The following is a 21,126-nucleotide window of genomic DNA, read 5'->3' on the forward strand; positions in this document are numbered from 1 at the left end:
CCCTCCTCATTTTGCACAACAGCTGTGTAAACAGTTCCTAAAATTAGTGCCAGGTATCTTGCTGTTTTTATCTCTTTCAGTCTACAATCAAGATTACAGAAAAATAAAAAGATATAATCTTTAGCTTAGTCAAGTAGTATAAAATAAACATGGTATGTGAAATCACTCTTAAAAGACTATATATTGAACAACTATGTTTGCATTTTCACAAATAAAAAGAACAAAACTCTGTATCCACACTATTACTTGCCACTTCATTTGTCCAATTCATTTTTTATTTTGGTTTAACATTAAATAACACACATATATGCATATTGCTTCAATATAAACATAAGTTACAAAATCTTGAGTCTGACAGATCAGATCATATAAAAATTAAACAAAGACATGATAAATTAAGGGTGAAAAATCACTACATTGCCGCAAGCTTATTGGGCTATGGCACTTCAGTTGCTGTTAAGAGTAAATTGTACCAATTTTCTCACAACAGACTTTGAAAACAAGATATTTATCTACTATATGCTCCACGCTTCACTATTTATTTATAAATAATAAAAGTATTTGAAGTATTACATTCTTATTTGCTTTGTGACTTACCTTTCTTGACCCTCTTGACCGGTCTTCTAGCCAGTCAGCTACCTGATCCTCAATCTCCTCAATTGTTGAAGCTTCTTCGTGTAATGCTACATAGGCGATACTTCCAGAGGAAGGGGCTGTGTATACTGGAAACTCAGATTTTGGCTTCTTTACTTTTGGCCTTTTTTCTTCTGCAAGGTATAAAATTACTTTTCAGCTTAAAAAGATCAATAAAAAATCTTTTTACATTTTTTAAACTGACAATCTACTAACACCTGCAAAATATACCTAAATGGCAGTGAAAGAATACTATTAAGCAATTAGCTTACCTTCTGTAATTCATAAATGTAAATTAGAAATAAAAGACATCAATTATTTTAAATGGTATAATGATATCGAGCAAGCTGTGCACTGCTGAAAAGGAAAGAAAGGCTTTTCTTGTCTTTAAATTTGGTCACAACAAAGAAATGGAGAACTGCCAAAAAAAATCTCAGAAAGGTGCAGCTATAACATCATAGCTCACTATGCCTGTGCAAAGATGCACCCAGTAGGGTAATATTTAGCTTCTGCAGATTATCTATTCACACCTCTTGTCTTCTGCTGCAACACATTGCTTTAATGAGACCCCATGTTGCATTCTCTCAATTTGCAAATTGCATCGAATTTCCCACTACCATACTACTTCTGTCCCCAGAGGACACTGCACAATCTCCGTTGAAAAGCAGATAGACATGCAGGCAGATTAGCAATTAGGTCATGAAAAACAGCTAGAATAAAACAGCCATGCCAATCTGCATGATTTGCATTTACCCTCTCAAAAAGATGTTAATGTTATCATTAACTGTGCTTCTAAACTATGATTTCCCATATTAAGAACACAGGCAACAGCTAGGAGAAACACAGCAACATCCTTTTGTTCAGTTTTGGACATTGTGGTTATACTGAAATTTATTTTTCTACAGCAGTATGGCTGTTTGGGACTATCAGCTTTCAAGTAATCATATTTTCTTATTCTTAAAACACAAGCACTTAGCTTATTGTGGGGGTGCTGGTAACCCAAACAGTTCCTGAAATTCTCCTTCTCAGATGGAATACATTCAGAACACTGATCCTATTAATTCCAATGGTGTACAATATATTAACTGATATTAATTCAGCACAGGAATTGATGTACACTGAAGTTATTTCAAAAACAAAGCACGTTGGTCTGTACATCTATTTCTGATAAGTGGTTGCTGACTGTTTTTCTTATTACAATGCCATTCACAACATGACACTGCTTGAAATAAATTGACTTTTAACATCGAGGTTAAACCAGAAAATAGAAATACCCAGGTAGTATTTTACAGATTCAGACAAACATTCTAACATGTTACTTACGGACAAGAAACCAATGGAGCTCCTGAGCCTACTGCGCCATTTGGTAAGGTCACAGCTGAACTGATTGTAACCTTAGTTTCACTTCCCTGCCTATCCCCTGTATGCTTAGATTGACTAACAGGGGAGTCAATCTAACTCTGCTTTAAAAATGTTCAAGGAATCTGCATGCACCATTGTCTGTGGAAGAGAATTGTGTACACTCTCAACCCACAGAATAATAAAATCTCTTCAGCTTGGTCTTAAATACAAAATTAGTTATTGTTAAACTGTACATTTAATTCTGTTAAAACCACTCAATATATTATGTTTCAGTAAGATCAACTCTCATTTTTCTAAACTCCAAAGGATACAGGCCCAATTTGCTTAAACTTTCTTCACAAGATAAAACTTTCATCCCAGGAGTCAATTCAGTGAACCATCTCTGAACTTCAAATGCAGTTATGTATTTTTCTTAAATAAGGACGCAACTATACACAGTACTTCAAATGTCATTGCATAAATGCCCTTTACAACTGCCGTCCTAATCATTATGTACCTGCATCATAGTTTTGTGTGATTCATGCACCTGGTCACCAAGTTTCTCTGTATTGCAGCATTTTGCAATCATTCTACGTTTAAATAATATGCTTTATTTCTTCTTTCACCTTTGTTCTAAACGTGGATAACTTCACATTTACCCATATTACATTCGGTCTGCAAATTTTTACCTATTCATTTAGCCTATCTACATTCCTCTGCAGTACATCATGTGTTCTTCACAACATACTCTCTAACTATCTTTGCGATTTCTCATGTTCACTGGTCAACAGTATTCAGATCTCAACATGCTCAACCTTTAAGGGTATAGTTTTCATGATGAGGGCAGAGCAGTAGATGTGATCTATATGGACTTCAGTAAGGCATTACACAAGGTTCCCCATGGGAGAATGATTAGCAAGGTTAGATCTCATGGAATAAAGGGAGAACTAGTCATTTGGATACAGAACTGCCTCAAAGGTAGAAGACAGAAGGTGGTGGTGGAGGGTTGTTTTTCAGACTGGAGGCCTGTGACCAGTGGAGTACCACTAGGATCGGTGCTGGATCCTCTACTTTTTGTCATTTACATAAATGATTTGGATGCGAGCATAAGGGGTACAGTTAGTAAGTTTGCAGATGACACCAAAATTGGAGGTGTAATGGACAACAAAGAGGGTTACCTCAGATTACAACAGGATCTGGACCAGATGGGCCAATGAGCTGAGAAGTGGCAGATGGAGTTTAATTCAGATAAATGCGAGGTGCTGCATTTTGGGAAAGCAAATCTTAGCAGGACTTATACACTTAATGGTAAGGTCCTAGGGAGTATTGCTGAACAAAGAGACATTGGAGTGCAGGTTCATAGCTCTTTGAAAGTGGAGTCGCAGGTAGATAGGATAGTGAAGGCGGCGTTTGGTATGCTTTCCTTTATTGGTCACAGTGTTGAGTACAGGAGCTGAGAGGTCATGTTGCGGCTGTACACGACATTGGTTAGGCCACTGTTGGAATATTGCATGCAATTCAGGTCTCCTTCCTATTGGAAAGATGCTGTGAAACTTGAAAGGGTTCAGAAAAGATTTACAAGGATGTTGCCAGGGTTGGAGAGTTTGAGCTACAGGGAGAGGCTGAACAGGCTGGGGCTGTTTTCCCTGGAGCATCAGAGGCTGAGGGGTGACCTTATAGAGGTTTACAAAATTATGAGGGGCATGGATAGACAAAGTCTTTTCCCTGGGGTCAGGAAGTCCAGAACTAGAGGGCATAGGTTTAAGGTGAGAGGGGAAAGATATAAAAGAGATCTAAGGGGCAATGTTTTCACGCAGAGGGTGGTACATGTATGGAATGAGCTGCCAGAGGAAGTGGTGGAGGCTGGTACAATTGCAACATTTAAGAGGCGCTTGGATACGGATATGAATAGGAAGGTTTTGGAGGGATATGGGCCAGGTGCTGGCAGGTGGGACTAGATTGGGTTGGGATATCTGGTCGGCATAGACGGGTTGGACCGAAGGGTCTGTTTCCATGCTGTACATCTCTATGACTCTTTGTGACTTTTGAAAATGTAACACTGGACTCTTTAAAACAAAAGCTATGAAGTTTTCCACAATTTTCATTTCTTAAATTGCTTCAATGTAACCAAACATTGTAAATGTGAAAGATAGGTCCTTAAAAATTCTCAGCCTTGTTTGTTCTATTCATGTGTATCATGTAAATTGAGGGGCAATTTTATACAAGTCTAAAGCAGAGCTTGCTATTATATATTGTGTTATACCACAAGGTTCTATCTTCCAGACACTGCAATGCGCCTACTGAATTATTTTGCTAGTCATTCTTGGTGACAATGATTAATAGAAGAATGTCATCACTTAGCCTATAGTCTATTGTAAAATACAGTTATGTTAGGAAGAAAAGTGAAGTATTTTATGATAGCTGTTCGTTACGTATTAACTAGCCTCACTTCACTGACAAATGTACAATATTTACACAACAAAGATGTTTCTTACTCTGCACAGCTTCAAACTGGGCTTGCGTTTCTGCTTCTTTTTCTTTCACTTTCATTTCTTTCCATTCCAAATAAAAATCCTTAACACTCTGTAACAAAACACACACACATTAGAGCCATGAAAATAACTTTTCAAAAACACAGAATCAGTGCAAAACGTTTGAGCAGTCATAATTTTAAATAATATTACAGACATTATTAATGAGGAAAAAGACAACATAAGAGATACAACTTTATAGAATCAAGTGAAAGTATTTCTCCATGTAAACAGTGGAACTCGCATGATTCAATGCAATTGCCCCATTTCAAAGTTAGTTGTTGATTTCCAACTAATCCGAACCTGCAAGCATTGCACACTAAGCAAGGTATTACCTGGACAGACAAATTGCAAAGGTGTTCCCCATATGATGGCTGGTCAACTGCAACCTCAGTACAATAATAAGCAAGAGGTGAATTTGCACAAATTGTCATATGATGTAAATTTGATTTTAAGAAGAGATGTGGAACACCCAGCCAAAAACAAATTACTTAAAGGATCAAACGTAAATGAGGTTACCAACATTTTTCCAGTGATAAAAGAACAAACTTAGGTAAAGAAAATATGCAATGCTTGGGATATGAAAGACAGGGCACCAGGGTATTTCACATACAAGTCATTGCAGTTGGCGCTGTTTCATTTTGTGCATTCAGGATAAAGCCTTATATTTGACTAAAACATACTAAAAGAGGTATCAGCACTTAGCTGAGCCAATCAGATTCAAGTTTTGCATTCATGTAACCCAATGTAACTTATCTCAAACAGAAACAGCAGCAATTCAGCTGCAAGGTTGGCTGTGAAGCAAGCTGAAAAACCTACTGATTTTGTACAGAACAAATTCCTACCAACACAATCAGTTGACCAGCTGATCTCTCTGGTTGAGACACACCAAAAACAGGATGTGAAAAGGAGATTTCACTGATCAATTTTCAACAGTTAGGAACTAAATTGAAAAGCAGAACCTCCAAGATAACAATCTTTGGATTACTATCTCAGCCATTCACAAACCAGCATAGGTTAAATAAAACCAAGCAGTTAAACGAGTGTCTCAAAGATTGGTATATATGGAATGGGCTTCAGTTCACTGGCAACAGGAGAACGAAACAGTTTGGGTGGGATAGGTTTCATTTAAAATATTTTGGGGCCAGCGTCCTGGCAAAATGAATAACTAGGGCTCTGAACTATTGACAGCGACATAGAGAGTTTGCAATAGGGGAATTGTAGGCTCTGACCGCATTACACTGTGGCTATTTCAATAATGATACCCAGAGTAATACACGAAGAAACAGAGAATAGAAATATAGAGGAACATCAGTAAATAGGATCTAAGGAAGAAAAATAGTAAAAAGAAAAAGCTCTCTACTTAAAAGAACATAGTATTCAGAATAAAATAAATGAATTAAGGTCACAAATACAGGTAAATAAGCAAGATTTTATACCCTTTACAGAGACATGGTTACAAGGTGATTAAAGTGAGGAACTAAATATTTAGCAGTATGCATCTTCTCAAAAACACAGACAGAAAGGAAAGAATGATCAGGTAGCATTGTTGGTATTGAATGGAAATAGCACAATAGTAAGAGATGGCTTCAGATTGGAAGATATAAGACCATAAGACATAGGAGTGGAAGGCCATTCGGCCCATCAAGTCCACTCTGCCATTTAATCATGGCTGATGGGCATTTCAATTCCACTTATCCATACTCTCCCATAGCCCTCAATTCCCTGCGAGATTAAGAATTTAACAATCTCTGCCTGAAGATATTTAACATCCCGGCCTCCACTGCACTCCGTGGCAATAAATTCCACAGGCCCATCACTCTCTGACTGAAGAAATGTCTCCTCATTTCCATTCTAAATTGACCCCCTCTAATTCTAAGGCTGTGCCCATAAGTCCTAGTCTCCCTGCCTAACGGAAACAAATTCCCAGCGTCCACCCTTTCTAAGGCGTGCATTATCTTGTAAGTTTCTATTAGATCTCCCCTCAACCTTCTAAACCTAATGAATACAATGCCAGCTGTTTATCGTATGTTAGGCCTACCATTCCAGTGATCATCCATGTGAATCTCCACTGGAGATGCTCCAGTGCCAGTATGTCCTTCCTGAGGTGTGGGGCCCAAAATATAAAGCTCTAGTTAGGCCCCATTTAGAATAAAGTCTCAGAAGCACATTGCTGCTTTTATATTCCAAGCCTCTTGAGATAAATGACATTACAGTTGCCTTTCAGTTATAGACTCAGCCTGGAAGTCAACCTTTAGAGAATCCTGCACTAGCACTCCCAGATCCCTTTGTACTTTGGCTTTATGAATTTTCTCACCGTTTAGAAAATAGTCCATGGCTGCATTCTTTTTTCCAAGTGCAAGACCTCACATTTGCATTTGTGGTTTGCGATAGAATCCACACGGTTGAGGGCAAGAAACAAAAAGGGAAAGACCACACTGGTACAGTAGTCTTATAGGCTCCCTAATAGTTGCTATACAATGGGACAAAAAAAAAAATCAGAAATAATGACAGTACACAAAAACACAGAATATTAACCATGGGTGATTTTAAAATTCATTAGGATTGGGACAGTCAGATTGGCAGCAGTTGCCAGAAGGAATAAATCAGAGTGCATTAGATATAGTTATGAGAATAATTAGTTGTGAATCTGACCAGGGATCAGGCTATTTTGGATCTGATGATATATTATGAAGTAGGTTTAATAAGTAATTGCAGAGTAAAAGATTTCCCAGGAAACAGTGACCATAATATAGTAGAATTTAGCATTCAGTTTGAGAGGGAGGAACACTGGTCAGAAACAACTATATTCAACTTAAATAAAGGAAATGACAAAGGATTGATGGCAAAGCTAGCTGGTGGGGACAGGGAAAGGTGGTGAATAGCAAAAATGGTTGACGAACAATGGTGAACATTTAAGAAAATAGTTTAAGGCTCAGAACAAAAGTAGATCCCAGTGAGGAGGAAGTATTCTAGGAAGGGGATAACTTAATGATGGTTAAACAGGGAAGTTAAACATAGCATCAAACTGAAAAAAAACAATGTGCAAAGATTAGTGTAAAGACAGAGGATTGGGGACATTTTAAAAGTCAAAAGACAACCAAAACAATAACAAAAAAGGGACACGATAAACTTTAAGGATAAACTTGCAAGTAACGTCAACATGGACAGCAAGAGCTTCTTTAAATATGTAAGAAAAAGGAGTCAAAGTGAACATAAGCTCCTTAGACAACGAGGCTAGGGCAATAATGAGGAGTTGAATAAATACTTTACTAGAGTGTTCATCACAGAAAACACTAATAACACTTCAAAATGGCAGATATTGAACAGTTTAGGATTCTACTCACTCGAGCTTAGAAAGATGAGAGGTGATTTTATTGAAACATATGGGATTCTTAAGGGGCTTGACAGGATAAATTCTGAGAGAAAGACTCTTCCATGAGGGGAAACAAAGAGCAGAGGGCATAGTCTAAGACTAAAATGGATGCCAATTTAAGATTGAGAGGATGTCCCTTTCGTTGGTCCCTGGAGGGTTTCTTATATTTGGGTATTTTTATTTCCCCAGTATTTGGTCAGTTATACAAGGCTAACTTTGTGCATTTACAGGAAAGGATAAGGCAGGACCTCCAGCGATGGGGAGACCTTCCAATTTCCTGGTTGGGTAGAATAGCACTAATTAAAATGAATGTCCTGCCCTGTCTCCTATACCCTATGAGAATGCTTCCGGTGATGCTGCCGAGGATGGCTCTACGTAAATTATATGGCTGGTTGGGTTCCTTTATTTGGAATCATAGACGGCCCCTCATTAAGCTGAAGAAGCTACAGCTTCCACAGACAAGGGGAGGATTGGACTTCCCAGATTGTAGGAAATATCAGTTAAGCTCCCTATTAAGTTACATAGCTGATTGTGGATCAGACAAGACCCAATCAATCTGGTTGGACATCGAGGCCTCTCAAGTAAAATGCCCACTTATTAACCTTTTATTTTCAGACAAGAGGAAAATCATTACAGATCACTGTAAAAACCCTATAATACTAAACACAATTAAGGCTTGGAATATAATGCGGCAAAACGAGGGTAACTCACATAAAACATCCCCCTATGCATCGATAGTGGGAGCATGGGGATTCCAACCGGGGTTTACAGATGCCACTTTTAAACTCTGGAGATCCAGGGGTATCTCATGTCTAGGGGACCTATTTAAAGATGGGGTCCTGATGTCTTTTGAACAGCTGCGTCAGAAATTCGGATTACCTAATGGAGACCTCTTTCGATACTTCCAAATTCGAGACTATATACAGAAGAAGACTACGTTATTAGATAATCTTTATAAATCAGATAGAGAATGTAATGTCCTACGACCAATGGGGGTATCCTCCATCAGTACTATTTACTACATGATGAAGTATCGGGAGATATAGACAAGCTGCTTAAAACATGGGATCAGGGTTTGGGTCTAGAAATCTCTATAGAAACGTGGAATGATATTTGGGAAAACGCTAGAAGAATTACTATCTGTAACAGAACCCAGGCTATCCAGCTGAAGATACTTCAAAGGGCCGATATAGCACCTGTTCGATTGGCAAAATTTAAGGCAAGAGCATCTCCAATGTGCCCCAAATGCAAAATAGAGGTAGGCACTCTTGTACATTGCCTATAGACCTGTCATAAGATCCATAGATATTGGACTAAAGTAGCAAGTACCCTGACAGAAATTCTAGGAACGGAAATTAAAGTGGACCCTGTATCTCTCCTTTTGGGCTTTTCGAACTTTCCCTCCCTGGATATGCACGGGAAGAGATTATTTTCTATTCTCTCTTTCTGTGCAAGGAAAAATATTTTGGTAAACTGGGTGGCTGAGGGCCCCCCTGGACTTTCAAACTGGCACAGATTAATTATGGTATGTATTCCCCTTGACTTCCTTACAAATATGGTGCACCGAAAGACTGAATTATTTTATAAAATATGGCAGCCCTTCTTGAATTACATAAATACAGATATTTCGGCTATCCTAACAAGGGCTTTTATTTAATTGAGATTACAAACCTGGCTGGACCTTAGGAGAGGAATCCCGCACGAATACGGGTTTTATTACATTTGAGGTTAACACATTCCGAGCATGTAAGAGACTTAAATATACACACTGGTTAGTTGTAGGTTAGATTAGTAGAAAGTTGAGTTTTTTTTTTCTTTTTCGGTATCTTTTTCTTTTGTTAAATTTTGGCTATTGTATATTTGATTTAATTGTATATCAATATTTGTATTTGAGAGTTTTGTTTATTTTTGTAAACTTGTAAAAATGTTAAATTTCTAATAATAATATCTATTTAAAAAAAAAGATTGAGAGGAGGAGGAATTTCTTCTCGTCTTTGAAACTTCTTGCCACAGAGTTGTGGTGGCAGAGTGCTTGTGTTTATTTAAGGCTATGATAGATTCTTCATCAGTAAGGGAAATCAAGGGTTACAGAGAAAAAGGCAGGAAAATGGATGTGAGGAGTGTCAGATAAGCCATGATCCTATTGAGTGGCGGTAGGCTTGAAGTGTGAAACAGCCCACTCCTGTCCCTATTTCACATTATCTAAAATTACAAAGTGGCAAAAGGAGATAAAACAAATACAATAACTTTCATGAGAGAAAAAGTTCTAAGAAAAATAATAAGACTAAAGATCAATAAGTCCCCTGGATCAGATGGGATGCATACTAGGCTATTAAAACAAGTAGTTATATAATCAATGGATGATGCACTGGTGGTTATCTGCCCTGGATCCTTAGATTCTGGAAAGCTGCCAAAATAACAACTTTATTTATAAAGTGAAGATGACAAAACAGAGGTAACGAGAGTCTAATTAGTTTAATGTCTGTTACCAGAAAATGTTAGAAGGTCTATTAAAAATGGTGTAAAACCAAATTATTTAGAAATACATAATCTGATTAAGCAGAGTCAGCATGGCTTCGTGTAAGGAAAATCATACCTGACAGATTTCCTAGAATTCTCTGAGCAGGCAATAAGCATAATACATCAAGGTGAAGTGGCCTACAACAAAATATTTGGCTCTTAAATAGCCTAGAAGCCGAACCAGAGGACACAGTTTAAAAATAAGGGGTAGGCCACTTAGAACAGAGTTGAGGAGAAACTTCTTCACCCAGGGAGTGGTGGGTGTATGGAATGCTCTGCCCCAGAAGACTGTGGAGGCCAAGTCTCTGGATACTTTCAAGAAAGAGTTGGATAGAGCTCTTAAGGGTAGAGGAATCAAGGGTTATGGGGATAAGGCAGGAACAGGATATTGATTGAAGATGATCAGCCATGATCATAATGAATGGTGGTGCTGGCTCGAAGGGCAGAATGGCCTACTCCTGCACGTATTGTCTAAGACACTTTGTTTCAGTACAACAGAATTGGTTTTTTCAACCATACCCACATCCCACAAAAGAACAAAGGGAAATAAGTAAATGATGACTATTCACAGCCAGAAAGTAATTTAGAACTTTTTAAAAGGAAATTGGTTTGCACAAGTAAATTTTGAATTGCACATTGGTTAAAAGTGGGTAGTGACGTCTTAATTTATGTTTAAGAGCAGATGTGCTCCTTATTCCAAAATGAAATTACAAACAGCTATTAGTAAAAACCGAATTATGCATAAACATGAAGAATCAGAGATAACCAGACTGCAGAACCTGAGCAATCCAATCCAACAGTGAAGATTGTGATGAACAGCTTTAACTGGATTCCTCAAGGCAGGCACCACACAAATTTCAGATTACCCTTCTTATTCAAAAAATTTCTGCATAAAGCGAAACATGTGCATGACTAGATAGAGTCTTAGATTCATACAGCATGGAAACAGACCCTTTGGTCCAACCAGTCCATGCCAAACACAATCCCAAACCAAACTAGTCCCGTCTGCCTGTGTTTGACCCATATCCCTCCAAACATTTCCTTTACATGTACTTAACCAAATGACTTTTAAACATTGTAACTATACCCACATCCACCATGTCGTCTGGAAGTTCATTCCACACACGAACCAGTCTGCTTTTTAAAAAAAAAAGCAGTGTCATTTTAAAATCTTTTGTGTCTCACCTTAAAAATAAGCCCCCAAGTCTTGAATACCCTCACCTTCGAGAAAAGACACCTATCATTCACCTTATCTATACCCCTAATGATTTGATACATGTCTATAATATCACTCCTTAATCTGCTACGTTCCAGTGAAAAAAGGTCTGAGCCTATCTCGCATCTCCTTATAATTCAGACCCTCCATTCCCAGCAACATCCTGGTATCTCCGTTCTGAATAGTCTGCAGCTTAATAATATCCTTACTACAACAGGAAGGCCAGAACTGAATACAGTACTCCAGAACAGGCCTCACTAACAGCCTGTGCAACCTCAACATAACATCCCAATTCCTATACTCAAAGGTCTGAGCACTGAAGACAAGCATGCAAAATGCTTTCTTAACCACCCTATTAATAAGTGATGCAAACTTCAAAGAATTATGTACCTGAATCCCTCAGTCTCTCTGTTCTACAACTCTACCCAAGGCCCTGCTTTTAATTGTATAAGTCCTGCCCTTGTTTGTTTTACCACAATGCAATACCTCACATTTATCAAACTTAAATTCCACCTGCCAATCTTTGGCCCATTCGCCAAGATCTCTGTAATTGTTTTCACTGCCCACTATACCACCAATCTTGGGGTCATCCATAAATTTCCTAACCTCTCTGTATTTCTAACCAAATTGTTTGCATAAACGACAAACAAAAATGGATCCAGCACCGATTTGTGTGGAACAAGACTGGTCACAGGCCTCCAGCCTGAAAAACAATCCTCCACTATCCCTCTGTATTCAATTGGCAAGTTTGCCCTGAATCCCATGTGATCTAACTTTACTGAAAAAGTTTACTGTGCAGAACCTTGACAAAGACTTTACTAAGTCTCTACAAATCAACAATGTCTATCACTCTGCCCTCAATCTTCTCAGTTACATACTCAAAAAATGCAATTAAGTTTGTGAGACACTATTTTCCTCACACAAAACCATGCTGACTATCCCTAAATCATTCCTTAACTCTCCAAAAGCACAGAAATCCTCTCTTTCAGAATCATTTCCAACAATTTACCCACCACCTAAATCAGGTGCACAGATCCAGGCTTCTCCTTACATCCAGTTTTAAACAAAGACACAACACTTACCAGTCATTTGGCATCTCACCTATATTTAGAGATATTTCTGCAAGAGGCCATGTAACTTCCTCCCTAACTTCCCACAGAGTCATAGGCTACAGTAGATCAGGTCCCAGAGACTTAGCCATCTTTATGTTTTCGAAGGCCTCTAGCACTTCCTCTTTTGTAATGTGAATTGTTTTCAAATCATCAATACGTATTTTGTGGACGCAAAATATTCATTTCATATGTCTCCCTTCTCCTGAGATTCAATACAAAGAGAACATCTTTGATCTTTAAGGATCCCTCCTCTCTCTAGATGTTCTCTTGCTCTTAGTATATTTGTAGAATCCCTTCAGAATATCCTTAACCTTATTTGCCAAGACTATCGCACATCCTTTCTTTGTCTTTCTGATCTCCCTCTTAAGATTACCCCTACACTCTTAATACTGTTAAAGAGATTCATTTAAACTCAGCTGTCTACATCTAATAATATTTTGATTTTTTTTTTAACTAGAACCATTATATCTTTATTCATCCACTGTTCTCTAATCCTACCAGCCCTATTTTTCACTCTAACAGGAAGATAATGACTCTGAATTCTCGTTATCACACTTTTGAAAGCCTCCCACTCGTCTGTCATTCCCTTTACCTGCAAACAGTCTACTTCAATCAACTTTTTAAAATCTTGTCTCATACCATTAAAATTTGCCTCATTCCAATTAAAACTTTAATTTTTATGGAAGGCTTATCCTTTTCCATAAATATTTTAAAACAGAATTATGATGACTACACACAAAGTGTCCCCCTATCACATCAGTCACTTGCCCTCTCTTATTATTCAAGAAAAGACCCTTCTCTAGCAGGAACATTTACATGTTCAGGATGCATGTTTGTTGGTTGAGTGGGCAGTTTGTTTTCAAATGTTCCATCACCACGTTAGGTAACATCATCAGGGAGCCTCCGGTGAAGCACTGGTGTTCTGTCCTGCTTTCTATTTGTGTGTCTTGGTCTGTTAAGGTAGGAAATATCATTTCTGGTTCTTTTTCTCTAAGGTTGGTAAATGGAGTCCAAATCGGTGCGTTTATTGATGGAGTTCCGGTTTGAATGCCAGGCCTCTAGGTGTTCCTGTGCATGTCTTGGTTTAACCTGTCCTAGGATAGATGTCTCAGTCGAAGTGGTGTTCTTCGTCTGTAAGTAAGGATATTAGTGATAGCGGGTCATGTCTGTTGGTGGCTAGTTGGTGTTCGTGTATACTGGTGGCTAATTTTCTGTCCAGTGTAGTGTCTGCCACAGTCCTTGCAGGGTATTTTGTAAATGACATTCATTTTGCTGGTTATTGGTATAGGGTCCTTTAGGTTCATCAGTGGCTGCTTCACTGTGTTGGTAGGTTTGTGGGCTACCATAACGCCAAGGGGTCGGAGTAGTCTGGTAGTCATCTCAGAGATGTCTTCGCTGAATGGTAGTGTGGCTAGAATCTCTGGGCATGTTGTGCCTACTTGTTTGGGTTTGTTGTTTAAGAATTGGCAGACTGTGTTTATCGGGTACTTGTTGTTCTTGAATACACTGCTTAAGTATTTTTCTTCTGCCGCTCGTAGTTCCTGGGTGCTGCAGTGTTTTGTGGCCCGTTTAAATAATGTCTAATACCACTCCGTTTGTGGGTGTTGAGATGATTGCTTCTGTAATTAAGTATGTGGTCTGTGTGCACTGCTTTCCTGTAGATGCTAGTCTACAGTTCTCCATTAACTGTTTGTTCCACTGTGACATCTAGGAAGTGGAGTCTGTTGTTGTTCTCCTCCTGTTTTGCGAAATTTATGCCAGTAAGGATGTTGTTGATGAAGTTGTAGGTTAACACTAATTTGTTCCATTTTGTGATGACAAAGGTGTCATCCACATAGCAGACCCAAAGTTTGGGTTGGATCATGAGGAGAGCTGTTTGTTCAAATCTCTGCATTACTGCTTCTGCTAGGAACCCTGACATTGGTGATCCCATGGGTGTTCTGTTGATTTATTTGCAGGTATTTTCCTTGAATTTCAAGTGGGTAGTGAGGCACATGTCTACTAGCTTGAGGATGTTGTCCTTGCTGATGAAGTTGGTGCTATCTGGTGTTTGTGTCCTCGGTTTGTCTCATAGCACGGTCAGTGTCTCTTTCACTAGGCTGATGTTAATAGATGTGAATAGGGCTGCTATGTTAAAAGAGACCATTATTCTATCCTCTTCTATATTGGTATCTTTGATGATGTTCATGTATTCTTGGGTGGAGTGGATAGAGTGGCATGAGTGTTCTACTAGGTATTTCAGTTTTTGGTGAAGTTCCTTTGCTAGTTTGTATGTCGGTGTTCCAGGGAGTGAGACTATGGGTCTGAGGGAGCCCCTTAGGTAATCCATAGAAGTGAGGCATTTTGGAACCATCAGGTTTCCATTTTTTGCAGATCTATCTGGTTAATTTTGCCTGATTTATGAAACATCTTCAATGCAGCTGTGATACGGTTTTCAAATACAATTGGGAAATTTTGCGCCAAAAACCTTTGTACACCAACACGACAGACCATGAATGGACAAGCACACTAGAACGAGCCATCAGCATCAAACAACAGCAGATCAAAAAAAAAGAAAAAACTATCCCTATAAGAAAAGCTGGACAAGCCCACATAAAAGAACACCTCAGACAATTCAGATGCTTGGATTAAGGACCTATCTGACCGACCCCTAACAGACACAGAAAAAGCCATCCTAATAAGGAGGGATGAATTACAACTACAGGGATGCGGACAAAAAGGACTTCTTAACGGCATTAGAATCAACCCTGAAAGGCAATATAGTTTCACAGAAGAAATCAAGCAGACCATCAGACAGACAGTTGCACCAACATTAAGCATGAAGAAGGAAGGGAACACCCTCAACACACAGGAACGGAAAGCCTAGAAGGACTCAGGAAAGACGGAAACATTGTAATCCTACCTGCAGGCAAAAGGGGGCAAGACCATCATCCTAAACATTACACAGTATATTGAAAAGACGAACTCATTACCCACAGATACCGACACTTACCAACAGGTTATGACAGACCCAACTCCTCAGTGAGAAATAGGGTCTAGATTAGAGTGGTGCTGGAAAAGCACAGCAGTCAGGCAGCATCCGAGCAGCAGGAAAATCGACGTTTCAGGCAAAAGCCCTTCATCAGGAATAGAGGAAAACTGTATCACAGCTACATTGAAGCAGCTTTATATGTCAGGCAAAATTAACAAGACCGATCTCCAAAACATGAAACCTAATGAATCCAACTCAATCCATTTCTATGGATTACCAAAGGTACACAAACAAGAGCCCCCGCCCCAAAGACCCACAGTCACACTCCCTGGCACACCGACATACAGACTAGCAAAGAAACTCCACCGAAAACTGAAATACCTAGTAGAAGACTCTTGCCACTCCATCCACTCCACCAGAGATTTCCTGAATTTCAAAAAAGATACCAAAATAGAAGAGGATGAAATAATAGTCTCCTTTGACTATTAAAAGGTATTGAGAGGCCTTTATGTTTATATGTAAACAGATGAGACTTCAAGGCTAAGTGGTCATGTGTTAGAAGTGACCTGTATAATAAATGGGCAGTGGTCAACTCTCTAGCTAAGTGATTTAGTTCAGTCCAGAACTGGTTGGGAGTTCAACGGTGAGCTGTGTGGAAACAAATTCTCTTTCTTTCAGCATTTCAACTTCAACCTGTAAGCATGTGTTCCATTTATACTGGGTTTTAAAGGGAGTTTGCTTATTGGGACTGTTGTATACATTCAGAACAGCGTAATTAAGTTTACTTTGGACAGACTGCGTTCTGTAGGGGTTGTTTATTCTGTTCTCTGTGTTTCATTGTGTAATTTTGTGAATAAATGTTTGACGGTTTTAAAACCTAGTAGTCAACCTAGCTAACTTATTCCGGGTAATTTTAACTGTACACTTACTAAAACAAATTGCAAAGTTATGGTCTGGGGCTGCCTGCTTAAGAATGTTTTGAGTGATCTGGCCTAGTCCATAGTACAGGGTTCCTAGCAGAAGCAGTAGTGCAGAGACTTGAACAAACAGCTCTTGCCACGATCCAACCCAAACTTTGGGTCTGCTACATGGATGACACCTTTGTCATCATAAAACAGAACAAATTAGAATAAACTTACAACTTCATCAACAACATCCTTACTGGCATAAATTTCACAAAACAGGAGGAGAACAACAAGATTCCCCTTCACACAAAACAGGAGGAAAACAACAGATTCCCCTTCCTATATGTCACAGTGGAACAAACAGTTAATGGAGAACTGCAGACTAGCGTCTACAGGAAAGCAACGAACACATATCAGATACTTTTTTTACAGAAGCAATCATTCCAACACCCACAAATGGAGCGGCATCAGGACATTATTTAAACGGGCCACAAAACACTGCAGCACCCAGGAATTATGAGCGGCAGAAGAAAAGTACTTATGCAGTATATTCGGGAACCTGTTGTTCCTGATAAATACAGTCTGCCAATTCTTAAACCAACAAACCCAAACAAGTAGGCACAACATGCCCAGAGACTCTAGCCACACTACCATTCAAAAACATCTCGGAGTTGACTACCAGACTACTCAGACCCCTTGGCATCATGGTAGCCCACAAACCTACCAACACAGTGAAGCAGCCACTGATGAACCTAAAGGACTCTATACCAATAACCAGCAAAACGAATGTCATTTACAAAATACCCTGCAAGGACTGTAACAAACATACACTGGACAGACAGGCAGAATATTAGCTACCAGGATACATGAACACCAACTAGCCACCAAAAGACATGACCCACTATCACTAATATCCTTACCTAAAGACAAAGAAGAACACCACTTCGACTGGGACAACACATCCATTCTAGGACAGGAACACCTAGAGGCCTGGCATTCAAACCTGAACTCCATCAATAAACACACCGATTTGGACTCCATTTACCAACCTCTGAGAAAACGAACCGGAAATGATACCGCCAACCTTAATAGACCAAGACACAAATAGAAAGCAGGACAGAACACCAGCGCCTCCCCGGAGGCTCACCATACCTAGTATGGTGATGAAATGTTTGAAAACAAACATTCCAGCTCAGCGAGCAAACTTACAACTTGGACCGCAACTTGTGCTACAAATCTTGAAAATTGCAAACATTTACATATTGATCAAGAAAATTTTCTTGAACACATTTGATAAATTGTTTACCACCTAAACCTTTAACACTATGGTGGTCCCAGTCAATTTTTGAAAAATTAAAAATCACCCTATTACAACCTTATTATTCTTATATATATCTGAAATCTCTCTACATATTTGTTCCTCAATTTCTCTGACTAGATGAGGTTCATCATTCCACCCAAGTTAAGGAAACATGTTCAACCCACTACACGAAGATCATTGTCATTGTCAGACTGAAGGAGATAACCAGACGCACTTTTTGCTGGCAGGGCTGGACTCCAAAATTGAGGAAAATCTACCTCCATTAGCAATATTACTAATTAGCAATTTTGAAAGATGCATGTTTTTTATTGTGGTTGACTCAAGTACTAAATGACATCTTCAGTGAAAACCATTGAAAGATTGAGAACATCCTTTGTCAAGTTTGATTGTTCTGAACAATTTGTTTGTGATAAATGGCCCACAGTTTATATTTGCGAGTTTACAGATTATCTAAAGCAGAAACGAATTGAACATATGTTATCAGCTCCTTATCATCACCCAGGCACAAATGGTTTGGTAGGATGGTTTGTTCAGATGATGAAACATTCTTTAAAGGGAACTCAAAGAACAAGGATTACTTTCCAAGGACTGAGATGACATTCAGTCTTCTTAGGAAAAGACATCATCAATTAATGTCAGAGAACACTTAAACCACCAGAGGTTAAAACCAATGAGAAAAATAAACAGATGCCTGAGGGGCGCTGATATCTCACAGATTGAAATGTCTTATCAACTGACGATTATAAACAATGAAAATGGCTTTAATGCTCTGATAAAAAGGGGGAAAGAACATGGACTGTCACCACAAGAGTCCAATCACAAGACGTCAAGGTCATGCCATCTACCATTTTAAGTAGAAAATAGCTGAGTCTAACCCTGTAGAGTAAACATCTCCATAACAAAGCTCCTTTTGTTTAATGTTTTTGCTTCCTGTTCCTTCTTGGAACGTAACATTGTGGGTCTGGAGTCAAATATGGACCAAATTATGCAAGGCGACAGATTTCTTTCCTTCGTGAACATTAGTGATCTAGATGGTTTATTATGACAATGGCTTTATGTAGGTTTCTTAGTCAACCACGTAAATTTCTGATAGCCTAAGATGGAAGTCTTAGATAGGTTAAAAAGGATTCAAAGTAATACCCAGAAATTGATTCTTCCCCCCAGAACACAAAAGAAAGAATTTTATGAGGTGACGACAATCATTATCAGAAAAACATGAAGTACTGAAGACCTACCTAATTTTAGGCCTGGATAGCCAGAAGAAAAGTAGTATAATTACAGATGAGAAAGGCATAAAACTCATCTTAGTTCATCCATTTAAAAGATTCTATGGTCTTCCTTATTGGAGCATCCAATTAAAATAATTTCTAGAGTTGTCCTGGAAGTATTGATCACATGTATTAATAATTGTGCATGAGGAATAATATCCTGAATGTACCTTTCATTAGTTTGCTTTAGCTAGAAAGAAAAACACAGAATCAATGTTTGTGTATAACCATCCTGTATACCTTTACAAGATCACCTATCAAAAGTGTCCTTATAAAACTGAAAATCCTATCCCTTTTTATCCTCAAAGTTTAAACCTCTGACAGGAAGCTTCAGCTCTCAATTATTTGGTTGTTCCAAGATTCAATCAGATGACAGCACTGCAAGTTTAATCACCAGTTATTCTGACTAGTATCATTTTAGTCAAATAGTTGAGTGTTTTGATGACAGTGATGTTAGCAGACTTCTATTAGCTGTTTTCTGTTCGTCCATCCACTTGGTCAAAGTGTAGCTACTGTAGCAGGGCAGATATTGAAGAGACATACTTTCCAAAATTTCAAAGAGGTTGCTCCAAGCTACTTTTCATTGGTCATTTTGTTGTAGATTTCAACATTCAAGTTTGAAGCATCTGGTAGCAACTTGCTCAATTAATCAAAATCACCCATCAGCAAGTAATTCCTTTTAAAAATCAACTTCTTAATGATAGGTTCAATGCATCCACTAGGCATACACACCTAGCAGCAACCTGATATAGGAGCTGCATGTTGGAACAGTGCCAAAAGCTTCATTTGAAAGCCAACGAAAATCTAGCATCATACCACAAGACAAGACGCGTGAAATGCCAGAGTTTAGATCAGATGGGTGCTGGAAAAGAGCTCTATTCCTGATGAAGGGCTTTTGCCCGAAATGCCAATTTTCCTGCTCCTCGGATGCTGCCTAACCTGCTGTGCTTTTCCAGCACCACTCTGATCTAAACGCTGGTTTCCAGCATCTGCAGTCCTCACTTTTGCCTACGTGATAATGCCAGACATTACAAGCTCGTAAAATTCATATTCAAGAATGTCATGCATTAATGATAAAACTCAAGCTATTCAAAAATATTTAACCATGAAATATCAAGAAGTTCAAGTTGAAAACACAAGCCCTTAAAGAAGGGTACAAAGAATCAGAGAGAGCAGGCTAGAGAGAATGAGTAATAAATAAAGATAGAGGGCAAGAGGGGAGAACGCAGGGAAACGAGAAAGGGAGGAGGGCAGGAAGGCAAGAGATTGAGGGAGCAACACAGCAGTGGGGTCAAGAGTGCAAGGGAGGAGTGGGAAACAGAGCAGGGGGGAGCAGGAAAGCGAGGGGTGTGGGGGGTGTGGGGGGGGGGGGGGGGGGGGAGCACAAAAGCATGTGGGTTTGAGAAAGTTGGTGTGGGACATAAGTCATGGAGATTTCAAACCTGCAGCCAAACTCATTTCCTCCTGAAAAACTGCTCAACACAACTTCAAGTCTGTTAGACTGACCATCTCTGCTAAAGGCCTCAATTACCATACAACATTAAGCCACCTGCTTGAAAAGGGTTCTTTCCAGACTTAGCATCATAGAGCAATACAGCAAAGAAATATGCACTTCTGCCCAAACTGGTTCATGCTGATCATGGTATCTAATTACCTAGTTCCAAATACCCACATTTGGTCCACATCCCTCTAAACCCTTTCCATCCATGTACCGATCCAAAGGTTTTTTAAATTTGCTATGTTGTACCTGCCTCAACCACTTTCTCTAGCAGCCCATTCCACATACACACCACTCTCTGCAAGAAGTAGTTGCTCCTTGGGTCCTTCTTAAAGCTTTCCCCTCTCACTTTAAACCTTTGCCCTCTAGTTTTCAATTTCTAATCCCAGGCAAAAAAAAATTAAGCATTCATCCGAACCAAGCCCCTCATGATT

The 21,126-nt window shown here is 39.0% G+C and overlaps 1 protein-coding gene across 2 annotated transcripts in view; it reads right to left on the bottom strand.

The window, feature by feature from the left end:
• Nucleotides 1-21,126, bottom strand: part of dnajc1 (DnaJ (Hsp40) homolog, subfamily C, member 1) — a 248,945-nt gene that overhangs the window by 88,470 nt on the left and 139,349 nt on the right. For both annotated transcript variants that reach the window (XM_072575955.1, XM_072575954.1), the window contains exons 7-8: nucleotides 4,470-4,557; nucleotides 598-767 (exon numbers count right to left, since the gene is read on the bottom strand). In XM_072575955.1, the coding sequence (XP_072432056.1) occupies nucleotides 598-767; nucleotides 4,470-4,557 (258 nt within the window). The remainder of the gene's footprint in view (nucleotides 1-597; nucleotides 768-4,469; nucleotides 4,558-21,126) is intronic.

The sequence above is a fragment of the Chiloscyllium punctatum genome, chromosome 8 (assembly GCF_047496795.1).
Source record: "Chiloscyllium punctatum isolate Juve2018m chromosome 8, sChiPun1.3, whole genome shotgun sequence".
In the NCBI taxonomy this organism is placed as follows: Eukaryota; Metazoa; Chordata; class Chondrichthyes; order Orectolobiformes; family Hemiscylliidae; genus Chiloscyllium; species Chiloscyllium punctatum.